Source organism: Tympanuchus pallidicinctus, unplaced genomic scaffold (assembly GCF_026119805.1).
Source record: "Tympanuchus pallidicinctus isolate F22 unplaced genomic scaffold, pur_lepc_1.0 scaffold3, whole genome shotgun sequence".
NCBI lineage: Eukaryota > Metazoa > Chordata > Aves > Galliformes > Phasianidae > Tympanuchus > Tympanuchus pallidicinctus.
This window is the reverse complement of record NW_026294747.1, coordinates 33,708,763-33,723,257: the sequence shown is the minus strand read 5'-3', so window position 1 is coordinate 33,723,257 and position 14,495 is coordinate 33,708,763. Positions and strand designations below refer to the sequence as shown.

General features: G+C 36.6%; 1 protein-coding gene across 4 annotated transcripts in view; it reads right to left on the bottom strand.

Annotated features, from left to right (window-relative positions):
- The window catches only part of NUBPL (NUBP iron-sulfur cluster assembly factor, mitochondrial), a 90,765-nt gene that overhangs the window by 43,048 nt on the left and 33,222 nt on the right, over positions 1-14,495 (bottom strand). For all 4 annotated transcript variants that reach the window (XM_052694703.1, XM_052694702.1, XM_052694701.1 and 1 more), the window contains 2 exons: positions 8,427-8,466; positions 8,248-8,338 (listed from right to left, as the gene is read on the bottom strand). In XM_052694703.1, the coding sequence (XP_052550663.1) occupies positions 8,248-8,338; positions 8,427-8,466 (131 nt within the window). The remainder of the gene's footprint in view (positions 1-8,247; positions 8,339-8,426; positions 8,467-14,495) is intronic.

Genomic DNA, 14,495 nt, shown 5'->3' with positions numbered 1-14,495 from the left:
CCCCTCCCCCCGAAAAGACTTTAACCTGGACTAAAAACATTTTATACTGAACTCAGGTTAAGATAACTCAATAGAAAAATAAAGCTCAAAATATAATTTTAAGATTGTTGAAATGCTGACAACATTTTTTTTTTTCCCAATGCAGTGACACCTGGTGAGACTACCATATTTTAAAATTATGCACTGTTAAGTACAAACATCTTTGCAGTTTATTATGTAAACACAGCTTTGTTTAGTTTTCTGAAATGTAAACTGTAAATATCCTACTACAGATTTTCAGTTCTCCATTACTTGCAGACTGGATAAGTACATGAACACTGCAAAACAATTCAGTGTTGAATCTAAAATCTAAAATGAAAAACACTGCAAAAAAAACAAAAAAGCAAAAATGAATATTCTGCATTTAGCATACACACTTTGGGTACATCTATTTTGTTCATAAAGAGACAAGCAAAGATGGACTGTAAATACATTGAAATGCAAAAATATGATAAAATACTGATCACTGTTCATCTTCTGAGAACTTCTGCCATGATTTCCCAGTACAGTACCTCTTTCCTTTCTTATCTCTACAATCTACTGGCAGCACAATGTAAGTTAAATGCCTTCAAGGGAAATCACTTGACAGAGTGTCTCTCCTAAACCAAAAAGTGTTAAAAACGAGACTCCAAAAAAAATCTTCCTGCTTCTTCCTTTGCTGCAGTGTTAGGCTTTTTTTCCCCCCCTCTCCAATTGGTCTTTACATTTACAATAAGAATAATTTTCATCATTGACTCAGTACTGCTATTCTGGGGATCTTTTCAATTCACTCAAAATATAGTTGCAAAAAAAAATCAAAGCCATCAACTTGTTATTGTTGCCTTCCTCCCAATCCAAGACTTGTCATTCTCTGCTGAATCCTAGTTCACCAGTCCCTCTCATCCACCCCATTCATTCTCAGTAATTTTATAGTGATGAAATGCAGCTTTTTTTTTTTTCCCCTCCCACACCACTAATAATTCCATCTTTCAGCAAGCCCCACTGATAATTATCAATAAGTGATTAAACACAGTAAAATTGGAACTTTATGTCAAATCCCACATCATACATCTGAAGGTTAATGAAGAAAACCTGTTTTTGTTATCTTACTAACCCACAGCTAGGACCTGTTCTTCTAAAGCACTGGCAAAGAGTCTGAAGGTATCTCCAGGAGGGGCAAATAACCTCTCAGCAATGCTAGGTATGTGCTGCTGAGGTGCATTCCCACCATCCCACCAGGTGTGGAGTGGGATGCTCTCCAGATAGCTCTCAGGCTTTATTTGACTTAACTCTGTTCTTGCACACCTTTCAGGCACTGCAACATTCAGCACAGCAATACACACGTCCCTGTTTCATCTAGCCTACAGCTACTAGAAAGAAGAAAAGACTTCCTTATCACTGCCTTATCACTGGGGAAAAAAGGGAAAAAAAATCCCAAAACAATAGGGTGGGAGACTGGCATTAAGGGTCTAATATCTTTATGGAAAAAAAGTTCAAAATAAGGAATAAGAATTCCTATTCATACATTTGCTATCTTTCAAATCCATGGCTTGCTCTGCTCCATAGTCCATTACCAACCTCATTCCAGCTTCCTTTTCTTCAACCTTTCTTCTGAAACCTTAGGACTTAACATTTAATCTATACGTTTAACTTCATATTTCCACATCTTTTGTTGCCATCTTCAAATTTGTATGTTAAATTTAGATGACAGGATTAAAATAATCATCACCATTATCATCCTACGGTTCTGCATACCCTCAAACTTTCACAAGGTCTATACTGCATTCTGGCTATAAACTACTAAAGCTGAAGCAAAAAAACTACATTAAGTCTTTAGCACTACCTTGTTTATGGCACTGCTACTCAACTCTAAGATGTCTGAGAGATCATCAAGACACCCAAGCCAGGTATACTCATTTTTAAATGTCCTTCTACATCAAGGTCCTTCTATCACACCTTCTGTTTTGATAGGATATATATACATACATTTAATTAGCATTTTATATTTAGAATGCTCATTCAAGAAATAATTTGACTTTATTTATTCTTTGTCTCTTCCTTCTGATGCAGCACCTCTCAAGTGGCCAAATTACTGGAAAAGCTACAGAGGACAATAAGTTCTCATTATTGTAGAACTTGCTCATATGACTAAAAGACTTAATTATATATTTATTTTAGCAATGACTGTCTAGCTTCATGATTAGGGCACCTAGATGAGAGAGACACCTTCTAACAGTTTTGACTGAACACTTTAGCCAGCGATCTTCTCATTAAAAGACCTAGCCATTTCCTCCTGTCTGAGCTGCAGCCTTTAAAAAGTTACATTCAATTACTCAATAAGCAGTTGGATACCTATTTTAGAATTAATCATAGAACAATTTAGGTTGGAAAGGACGTCGGAAAGTCATCCTTCCACACAAAGCAGAACTTAGATTACTCAGAATCTTGTCCAGCTTAGTTCTGAATATCTTCTGAAAGAGAGCATCTACAGTCACCCTGGGCAAGCTTTTTAGACATATTATTGCTTTCACTGTAACATAATAATAAATCATACTATATAGTGCAATTTGTGTTCATTACCTTTGTGCTATCACTGCGCACATTCAGGAAGCATCTACCTCCCTTTTCTCTGTACATATCCATTAGGCAGTTGAAGACAGCAGTTCAGATCTCCCTTTAACCTTCTCAAAAATCAAACAGATCCAATTTTCTCAGTGATTTCACTCATTACATCTTTCATCCCCCTTATCATCTTGATGGTTCTTCGCAGAAGATGATACAGGTAAGTTAGCATGTACCATCAGAGGTTAAGCAACTATGCACATATCTACAAAAGATGTTTAGACTCTGATTATCAATTGTGTCCCTGTCACCACATTTATATCCAAATTATGAGCTAAGCAGTTTGGATGGCTAACAGATTTTTATATCATGGATATATACACATACTTTGAAAACCTGGAACACAAAACTTATTATGCTCAATACAATAAATGTATAATAAATATGAAAAACTATAAAAGGAAGAAGCTTAAATTTATTCGTGTATGGGGCTGCCGAATCATGGGCTGAACCTCTGATTGATCACCTGAGGCGAGCAATGAGTCAGCCACAGGAGAAAGGGGTGGAACCTGGCTCCACCTCTCCTAGACCCATTTAAGAGCTGGCTATCAGCAGGGAAGGATCTTTTCTGGAGATCCACTCCATCAGAGTTTACCATGCGAGCCCCGGATAGGGAGAGTGTCCTTCTTTCCTACTCTAGTATAATAACTACATCAGCCAAACTCCTGGATATACTGTATCATCTGTATATTCATTGATTGTACAACATGGAAGTTGTAAATAATAGTCTTTTTATTTACATATTTTTTTTGGTGAAGCCTTAACTCACTACTGCACTGAACACCATATTTATACACAATGAAATCTCCACAGTCCCAAAAGTACTGCAAAACAAAATACACAAACTCAGAAACCAAAGGACAAATTTTAAGAAACCATACTAATCAATGAGACAGTTCAGCACATAATACTCACCTGCCTTTTAGTGTTCTTGTAATATACTGCTTTCATATAACTTCTAATTTAGAACCTCTTCCCCTAGCTATTCAAATGTTTTAATAAACAGAGATAAGCAAGATGGTACAAAACAATGAAAACATATGTTAAAGAATTTACGAGATTTAATACATCTGTTTATAAACAAAAGGTAAATGAGATCAGACTAATGTACAAAGACACCATATATTGAATGTTCTACTGACAGAGCATGCATAGTACAACAGTAATTTTTTTTTTTAAACCAAGTCTTTTGTCTCAATTTTAAAACCTTTTTTTTTTTAAACAAATACATTTGCTCTCAATATCTTATCTATTTTTCTTGCCTCCTCAAGTGCAGCATTATGTATACCTAAAATAAATTATACTTAAGAAAAAAATTGTCCCTGAATCCATATACGCAATCTCTCAGATTTAAATGGTTCAAAGGAGAAAGTAGTAGATACACACTTCTGAAAGAGTGGCCAACTGCACATAATAACTTATTTACTAATGAATGTCAAAAAAGAAATAGCCTCTAATTCCATTACTATAATTACCTCTATGTAGATGGACAACTACAGGCAATGATCAAAAATCCTTAACAGTATAGCTGCTATAGTTTTTGCTTGCCGAGAATATTTTGAAACTTAATCTAATCCTGAATCATTTTACATTTTCAGGGTTCCATTCTCTGTGTTGTTGCCTTTATGGCAACTTTTTCATGGAGGCTCTTAAAATACCCTACAACCTACGGTCCAATAAATTCCCTTTTGAAATATTAAGTAATTTGTTTGCATCTCCCCTTCTTCCAATCATGATACTCTACAGCTATTTTGTATGATAACTAAGCATTAAGAATTAAGCTATAAAAAAAAAAAAAAGATCGACTTGCATACACATACCTCTATACAAATGTTACCACCATTACTTCTGTTAAGTGTTGGTTTCAAATCAACTCTTCTCTTGCAAAGACCAGTTCCAAAAGTAAAGTGGCACAAAGAACTTTATGTCTAGCCAAACTGTACAATTGTAATAGCCACATAAACAGTTACAGGGTGTTTTGCTTGTGATTTTTTAAGGGCAAGACTAGATCTTAGGAATACAGCCCTAGTCAACCTTGGGTTTCTCTAATAAAATCATTTTTGTGTTCTATGTTCTTTCAGCATCTATCTACAGGGGATGAAGTTGGTCCATGCTTTTAAGTGCAAGGCACTGTTTTCTTTCATTCATGTGCAAATGCACTGCATTGAAAGGCTTGCATCATTTCTGCTTACTTCCCTGTGTTCTTTCTTTTCCAATTATATTCTTCCCAGTGAAAGTTCATTTCATTTTCATTCAGTACATACATTCCATTAAACAGAGGCATTACAATGTTGCTAAAAGAAGGAGCAAGGAAGAGACAGAGGAAATAAAATTAGATAAGAGGAAATGTATTTAATGACTTTTCGTTTTCAACTGAGCCACTGCAGGAGAAGCTTCATTGTCTTTCTGGGAAAATGTGTTCATTCTTTTCAGAAGCACATAAGAAACCTTTACAGCTCACAATATACTTAGCAGTGCCGACATCTTAGTTTGAAACTATACTATACCAAAGATGCTGCCAATGCCCAGGATGCTCTTGGTGCTCTAGAGGAGCACGACAAGGAACAAATAGAAGAGTCTTGCCACATAAGATTTGAGTAGTCTTCAAAAGCATAAGTTACAGTGACATGTCAGGGTAAGAAATTCTGTTGTTAATCAACCAGAGACCCCTGCCTCAAAAAGAAAGCAGCTTCTCTGGGTTCACTACAAGGCAACTGTTTCCACTGAACAGAACTGCTGACATCCATAATCCACATCAGAGAATCACAGAATGCCCTAGGTTGGAAGGGACCCACAATGATCATTGAGTTCAAATCCTGTTTCCACATAGGAAGGTATCACATCCCAATTACTTGTGGGCAATCCACTTCTCTACGTTGCTGAAACCAGCCCTACAGCTTACAGCAACAGGCTGGGGACAAATAGGTAGTGACTCAACTTTACTGATGTGACAAATATATGTAAGCACTTCGTGCTGAAATATGCACTTCAATTATACCTGCAGCTTCCCTTTTTTTTTTTTTCCAACTTATCTTGATTTTTTTTTTTTTTAAAGTTCCATGCTTATATTTTGACTTGATGAACTGTTATTTCATACCTGTTAAGACGCGAGAAACCAACAGCTGATATCCTTTACAGTATGAACAAGATTCCCTTTCACTTGCATTTCTGCTATGACTATAGCAACTCTTAAATTGGCAGCCAACTGCAGCATCACTTCCCCTCTGCAAGGTTACTCAGCAAACAACTGCCACAATATACCCTATAATGTACAGCAGCCAATTTTGTAATTCTTGAATCACTTCCGGATTATGTCTGTTCTCCTCTATTTGTTCCCTTGCTATTGATCTGTCAAGACGTTCACAGACAGAAATGGAAACGGTGCTAGAAAACTTACAATACAGACTGTATGGGACACTGGTAATGACCATTTAAAATTCTTGCAGCAACAGCAGTTCAAAGCAGAGTACAAGTTTTGCTAGCCTCCCCCCTTTCTTTTCTCAGCTTTCTACTTGATGCTTACACTCAGAGCTCCTCAGCAATATTACTGTTCAAGTACAAACTTCAAGTAACTCTCAAATGAGTAAGTTACATCAGTATATTTTCTGTATTTAGAATTCACTTCTATAACAAATACACCAAGACAACAGTACTGAGTCAGAACAGTCCCAGTAAAAGGAATGAGTGCTGAAGGGGACCTATGCAAATGAGGAGGCAGCTTCTGAAGTATACGCTACACAGAAAAAAACACAAACTTCTCCAACAGATAACAATGGAGATCTATTAAAACTTCTGTGCCTGGGTCTTAATGGTATCTTCACAGAAAAGAATTCAGAAATATAGTTTAAAAAATTTCAGTAAAGCAAAAAAAATTATCCTGCCCTCAGGCACAAGAGATTAACTAGCTCTTCAGCGCTCCTCTTTCAGAATTGAGGTTTCACTGTCAGGGAAATCACTGATGCCCTGAACATTAAGGGACCCTGCATTAGCAGTGTGCATCTGCTTCCCCAGCTCCTAGGAAACTTATGAGCTCAATGCATGGCGTCATTCACACCCTCTACTGGGCTGCTGGCACATGCTCCCATCTGGGGACAGCACTGATTGTAGTAGTATTGCAGCGCATGCCAAAGGCCTTCAGTGTCTCAGGTTGAGAATACGAGTATAGCAGGTGCTAACTTGAGCTATGGCTTTAAAGTTTTAGGCTCTGTGCTTTTCTGCAAGTCTGGCCAAGACAATGTGACACATGAAGAGGGCAGAACAGCCTTCCACAGCTAATGGCAGGGATGCCCCTTAGTTTTAAATGCCAAGTCTAGACAAAGGGTTTCTTCCTTAAATTTTGGAGTGCTCACACTGCTGACTAGGGCAACATTTGTCACTATTCTGAAGTCTGTGTTAGAAGAAGAGGAGAATTTAGTGAAACTGGAAACAGGCTATAGAAAAAGAAAAAAGCACAACTTCTTTTCTAGTCATTAAGGCAGCATGAGGTTTGGAAGCATTTACAGAATGTATACAGAAACCCAGTGATCTCTAAGTTGTATACATTAAATCTTTGGAATAGATGTCAGCTACAAAATATAATGGGTCACTTCAAAGTCCAAACACAAAAACTTAATGTATTTTTTCAGCTGTTTGTCTCATTAGCTCTTTACAAATCTATTCAACACTAAGAAGGAAAAAGTCTGTCAAGAAATCACAAGTCTGACAAGAAAGCCACCCTGCTTCCATATGCCAGGAAATTTAATAACCAATAATCTACCTGCATTACATAGAGATCCTACATAATGATTTTCATGTACCTGTCATACGTCAAATGCCATCCAAGAATTCTTAGTGATGTTGAATAAACAAATGCATAAAGGAATACAGTTACAGATAAGTACAGATACCTATACATTTAATCCTTTAGACACCTTCAAAGTTCTTTAAAGAAAAATACAAGGAAAGTTCTTTAAAAATTGGGTAATTCAGTCATCAAATACAGTTTTATGTAAGGGCAATGGGTAAATACAGTAAGTATTAAATTTCCCTCTTACCTGAAGAGGAACTCTTCAGTTATAAAGCAACTAAACAGAAGACAAAGTTGTCTAAGTCATAATAAATACCTGAAATGCATAGGAAGTAAAAAAAAAAAACAAAACAAAAAAAAAACCCAGAAGGCTTTTTCAATTTGCTTTACAAGTATTAGTTCAAAAACACCTAGAAAACTGCAAATCCAAGGACCATAACAACATTATATAAGTACCATACTACTGATCTTACTAGCACACGTGAGATAACCACCAGGGATAGTTTTTTCAAAATGCATATTGCTTGTAGTTTGTCTGTTATTAAACTTAAGTAAGCAGAACTGTAAATGGTATTTAGCTCCACAGCTCTGGTCAAACGTTCACAAAAAGATCTATGCTGTTTGGTTCCCCAGTGAAAACTTTTCAGTTAAGCAAATGACACTGCAAAAATAAATCCTTAGTGTACAGAACACTTCTTCAGAAGCCTGTCAATAAAACAAGTTCATACAAAAGACCAAGATACAAAAATGCTCACCACCAATACAAAAAGATATCAGATGCATTTTAAATTAACTGGTTAGTCTGAAACACAAATCCTTACCTGTCTCAACAATTTCTCAACAGCTGACATGACCATGAGTCCTCTCCACACAACTGGGGCAGTCTCTTCTATCAAGAAGCCCATAGACATGCTGAAACAAAAAAAGCAAAAACTTAACCTTCCAGCATGATATTAAGTATATCTGTCAAGAAGCTTGATTTGAATTAAAACATGCTCACCATGCGATTCCATAGTTCTTAAGGGGCCTCATTAGATTTTCTAAAACAAAAGCAAACACATTTTTTTGGGAAGGTGTTTTTTCTTCTGTTTTAAAGAAATAAGTTTAGATATTTTTTTTTTTTCTTTTAAGAGCAGTTTTTCCTTCTCTATCAACAGAATTTGTCTATTCTTCCCCTCATTCCTTCCATATATTTATATATGTGTACTTTTACCTATTCTACCTGAGATCTTAAGCCTACGTTTTCTCAGGCTGCAACATTTTACTGGTGTCATTCAAGTCTTGACAGCGAAACAACTAAAGGTACCTCTAGATTACATGCTATAACAGTGCTGAAGAAAATCCTCAGGACTTACATAAACTTTTCTAAATATATAATATGCTTATATGGACATATGCTTATTTGGACATTGCAAAGGTAATGCCCTTGCCATGCTTCACACTCCTCCCTATGCTTTCCAGACTCAAGAAATAAAAAAAAGAGGCAAAATACTGCAATTGCTTCACTGACAAAGAGATGAGGCAGCAAAAAGTAAACAAATCAACAATAAGATAACATGAATGCACTCAAAAAAAAAAAAAAAAAAAAAAAAAAAATCCCCCTCAAAGCCCGAAACTCTTCTTTTTTTTTTCTCTAGACTCCATCATCCAAGTTTACAATTTTCCTCAAAATGGCACATACATACAAAAGACCCAAAAGAATTATATCTGAGCCTCACCTCACCAGTTTATTTTAAGAGCACATACAGGCAGGAACCAGCAGAAAACAGCGAGATCACTTTAAGCCATAAAGATATATTACAACATGCATTTTGACATAAACCTCTGATGCAACTAAAGTAAAAACATTTATCTAATAAAAAAAGGACAATGTGAATATAAGTTGGTGCATTCAAAGCTGAACTCCAAAATTCAGACAAAACAACATCCAAGAGCACTCAAATTAAACAGCTGAAATAAACTATACAGATGAAAGCTTTCAAGCAATCAAGTAAACAGGCATTTGAGCCATGTAATTGGATGAATCGTAGAAATATGGCTGAAAATAAATTCCACACAGTTTCTGTACACAGTGTTTTGGTTTACAAATCAAAAAGAACAAAACAGAAAGCTAAACAAATCACTTCCATGACAACTGCATTCAAGAAAGTACAAAGCTGTTAAAGGAAAAGAGATGTGCTTGGACTGATTCCCTGAACAAGCTAAGTTCATCTTGGTAGCTCCATTCAGATTTTAATCAGGGCTGAGTTTTGGTGGCATTATACTGTATCACAATGCGAGTCATCAGGCTTGCTTCTTTACCCTGCAGCAAGGTGGCTTTGCTATAGAAAGGTTGATGACATTTGAACTTCAGCCTAGATTCACCTCTAGGCACTGCTTTGGTGCCTTTGTAAACAACACATACTGCCACAAGCTATAATTCTGCTGACAGTATTGAGGAAAAAAATACTACTTTCATATTTACCTATGAAAAGTTTTTCTTTAAAAAAAAGATAAATGTGAAGCACCTGTAACAGTATGCATCATTGCAGCATCAAGGTCTGATTCGCCCTTACTACGAAAGTGACAACTATGAAGAAAAAAAGGAGGCCAATTCTTAACAGCTCAGCATGTGAGGATAAGGACTGAAAAAATAAGAATTAAATGATTGCAGAAAGCCTAAGAACATTGAGAAAGTTTATCAAAATAGCATGCAACTTTTCAGTTCAACCCAGGTGCTCTAAGGTACATCAATACAATATCAATATCTGAGACTAACATCTCAACATCCACTACCTCTGTACAGAACCCAGGTAAGGCACGTGAACCTTATGCAACAGATGCACGTACCTCTCATGCCCCTCAGTGCATTACAGGAGAGTTGCTGCAGGCACGCTGTGCTGACCTGCTGCCAAAGAGGGTCTCTGTTACTGGAATGGGTGTGCTGTTTACTCCTCAACAGCAGATCTTCATTTTATAAACACTGCATCTTAGCTCCTTGATTAACAACTATGACTATAAACTGCTCAGAGGTGCAAGGTTTAATCAAGTTCATATGCTGCACAAGAACAATTCCCAACCGCTTGTCTATTCTGGCTATAACATGCTGCATACTCTCAAAGTAGTACAAAATCCATGAAGCATCCTACTGTTTTCCTACTGCTAAAAAGCACTCTTGAGACTATCTCAAACCTGAAGTGCTTCAGCAGGCTCTGGTAATCACCCCCATCTCATCAAACACAACAGGCAACCTTCCTCTATCACTTTGGGTCTCATAAAGACTTTGTAAAGCATAGCATGTTAAGATTAAGCTAAATGAGAACTCAGTAACATCTCTATTTCCTGTTTATTTCAGAGCATAGTTAACACTTCCTTCTCTGTTATCAAATGTCTACCATGCAGTTTCAGAAATCAAGAAAATAGACAATAAATTTGATTTCTTCAAATCATAACAGAAAGAGCCACAATATACTATCCATGTTGATATCAGTTTCCTCATTTGCAAATTCTAAGCAAGTTTGGTGGCCATAGAGTTCTGTGCTTTCCCACAGAGCAATAACATCAAAACAGCATCAATGAAATATCAGTAAAATTCCTTTTATGTTAGGACACAAATAGGGAATTGGAAAAGGCAAACTTGAAAGTTAGAGCAGCACAGCAAATTGCTGATCAAAAGTGTTCAGGGACCAGCCTGAAGACTGGATTGTTACTCGCTTAGGGAAGAATGATACTGAATGATGTTCAAATCCTTGGGAAGGATCTTCCACACTTCATAAAACGTACACCTTTGGTTTTGTATTTTTCCAGAAAACCAAACTTCACTGTTTACTCACTTTGTTACTAGCCTAAGAAAGTAACAGAGCTACCCCAGAGAGCTTATTTTCTGGGAATAACAGAGCTTATTCTCTGGGATGCCTGACATAGCTGTTCAATGGCATCCATAGGTTAGTGCAATACAAACTAAGCTTAGAGCTATAAATTCCATAGGAAGAGACATTGGCTCAGTTTTCAGATGTCTGCAGATTGAAGCATTAAAGCAAGTAAAAGCTTACATTCAAGTCTTGTCGTGTACGTAAAGGCCATTATTCCAGAAGATTGTGATGTTACACTACACCCTATTAAGAGCCATCACGCTGCTTAAGGAAAGTAAACATAGCTTATTACATGGATGTTATTTCTACAACATCCATGTAGGAAGGCATTATCTCATTTTACAGATGAGAGAATCCAGACACAGGCTGTGAAACTGTTAGTGCTGCCAATGACTGCAGAATCCTGCAGACTTGGAGACCTGTACTGCATTCCTCCAAGGGCTGATACAAGAGAGCCACAGCTCTGCTTACCTCCAGTGCTAGAAAGCATATAAAAACAACTGATAAATAGTTAAGTTTTACTGTTAAAACAACATATTTTCTATTGAAACCTGAAAGAACTGAAATAAAAACAGCAAACTTAAGCATAAACAATATTCAACAGGAAAAAAAAATGTAGGAAAAAAAAAAAAAATCACACTACAGTCTGTTACACAAGTCAGAATAGCTTACGGATCCCACTGCGTTAAACAAAATCATACAAGACAAACTTCCTTAATGTGCCATACGTACGGACAAGCTAAACAGATTTTCAGCATGGTCACATGTAAAATCTCAAACTTCTTGCATGATCTGTTTATCAGTTGTGTACAGTTTCATGCTATGGTGATTATAGAACAATCCACCAATCTAAGCCTCCAACTTAACAAAACTTTCTGTTTATCAACATCATAGCAAATTGTAATTTTTATATGGCTGTTAATGTGTAAGTTTCGGTAAGTTATGTGCAGTATCTTCTGTCAGCACCCAAGGTCAACAATCTTTAATAGGAGAATCCAGGTTCCAGTCAAGGACATGAAGGCTGCAATCATTACAGGGTTGAACATAAAAATTTCTATCAATCAAGAACAACAAACAGAAGTAGATGTCTTCAGTAGGTTCATAGAAAATAACCATCCCTAAGAGGTGGGAAAAGTGACTGACAGGAAGGGAAAAAGAGTACCAGGAACTCTTTTTGTACAAAGGTCCCCTTGTACAAATATAAATGTCTCCCATGATTCCAGATGCCTTAAGGAGCTGGATTTGCAGTGGAGAGCCATACATTCTGAGCAGACAGCTTAAAACCAGAAACCATATTTGAACATGTTTTAAACAGTGCCAATTTCCTGCTTAAAGACAACTTAGTTTCACTCACAGTGTTAATAGGATGGGAAAGCAAAGCAGAGGGAAGGGGATGGAGGCAAACAGACCCAGAAACTACGTCTGGGCCCCAGGGCATTCCACAATAAAACAGAGCCCAACCTACCTCCAACAGAAAGGGTGGGATGCTGACACCAAAGTACTAGTCAAAGTCAGAAATTTTACAGACCCAATCACTTTAACTGCTTATGCCAGAAGCTCAGAATATTCTAAGGCAAACAACTGACTAATTGAGACTTTAAGATGGATTTCACACTGTGTTATAAATTTATTTGCAGGATTGCCTCAAAGGTATTACAGTTTGCATTTTAAGCTTGAAGAAGGAGGGATGAGATTTCCCATTATGCTCTGCACTAACAGTGTTATCTGAGCATGGAGACATCACAAATACTTCAACCAAAGCAAACAACCAAAGATAGTCAAAGAACATAACTCAGTGCTCAGAAAATAACTCAATTTTTTAAAAGAGACAAATGCATATAGAAATGTAGCTTTTTCCATAAGAATTCCTTCTTATATTTTGTCAGTCTACCAATCCCATTACTTGAGAAGATTTTCACAGCTTTCTTCCTCCTAGTAGATTGTAGAGGCAACAAAGCTCTGTGAAAGCATTTTCATTAACAGGCCTGCTTTGCAGCTATGGTATCAGTTGTACCTAAAAGCAAGAGACCTAATTGTTTGCTGAAAGAGTATACTTCAAAAGCAAGTCTGGCAAAAGTTTAAAAAAAAAAAAAAAAAAAAAAAAAACCTCAGTGATTTAGTCATGAGTTTATTACATTTTAAGACATCTTTGAGTTGTTAAGTTAGAACTAAAGGTACAGGACTAGTTTTAAATATGGTTCCATTGCCTTCAACCACAAATGTACTTCTTACAATCACTAAAATAGCCCACATTTTGAAGAATTCTCAAAGCTTTGTGGAACCAAAAAAGCTGGGTTTTTTTGTGGCTCAAGAGTTGTCCTAGAGTAATTGGAGTGGATTCCTTAAGTTCCTGATACCTGTTTCCTGATTCCAAAATACCTAATGAAATGATTAACCAGTTAAAATTGTTATGAGAAGCTCAGGTTTTATTTGCCAAGCATGTAATCCACCTAAAAGACAGAAACTGCAAAAGCTAAGGGGTTTAGCAACAATGGAAATCTTCACTGTATTTAAAACAGACTTTTTTTCCCATCCTCAACAAGTTTCTGACTCTCACTCCATAATTATGATGTCCATACACTTCTCCTCTCCCCCAGGTACTAACTACCTCATCACATATGAAAAAGCCTTCAAAATAGAAACGCATCTAATTGTAACATTCTGAATTATTACTTGCTCTTCAACACACTTTGAAACAGATTTTCAAAATATCTGCCAATCTATAACACCAGTAATTTCAGTTATCAGTTCTTAAGAAACAAGAACAAAAAAAATAAGAGCCCGAAGCATAGCCAGCCACTTTGACATGAGCAACCACGGAACTGCTTACAATGCTAAGAAAACCTGTTTCCTGTGAATACATCTGTGAATACAGTTGTTTCCAGTTAAAGTTATTTCGCTTATGGCAGATACAAAATACTTCCTTAGTACTGCTATATTTTCTGACATTTTTGTTTTTACTGCAACAGCTACTTAAGTTTGCCTCTCATACAACAAAAGAGGTTTTTACACTGTGCCAGAGCTTACACTTTTTACTTAACCTTTACAGCCTATTCTCAACACGTTTGCCAGAGAAGGTAAGATGGCCCTTCAGGCTAATAAGAAAAGACAACCACCTCAAAGCAGTCTTCTCATCAGTGCAGGGATTTTCAATCAGCAATGTCACTGACTGCTGCCGTCTCTTTTCTATAATGAAATCAACAGATATTCTTAGTGGT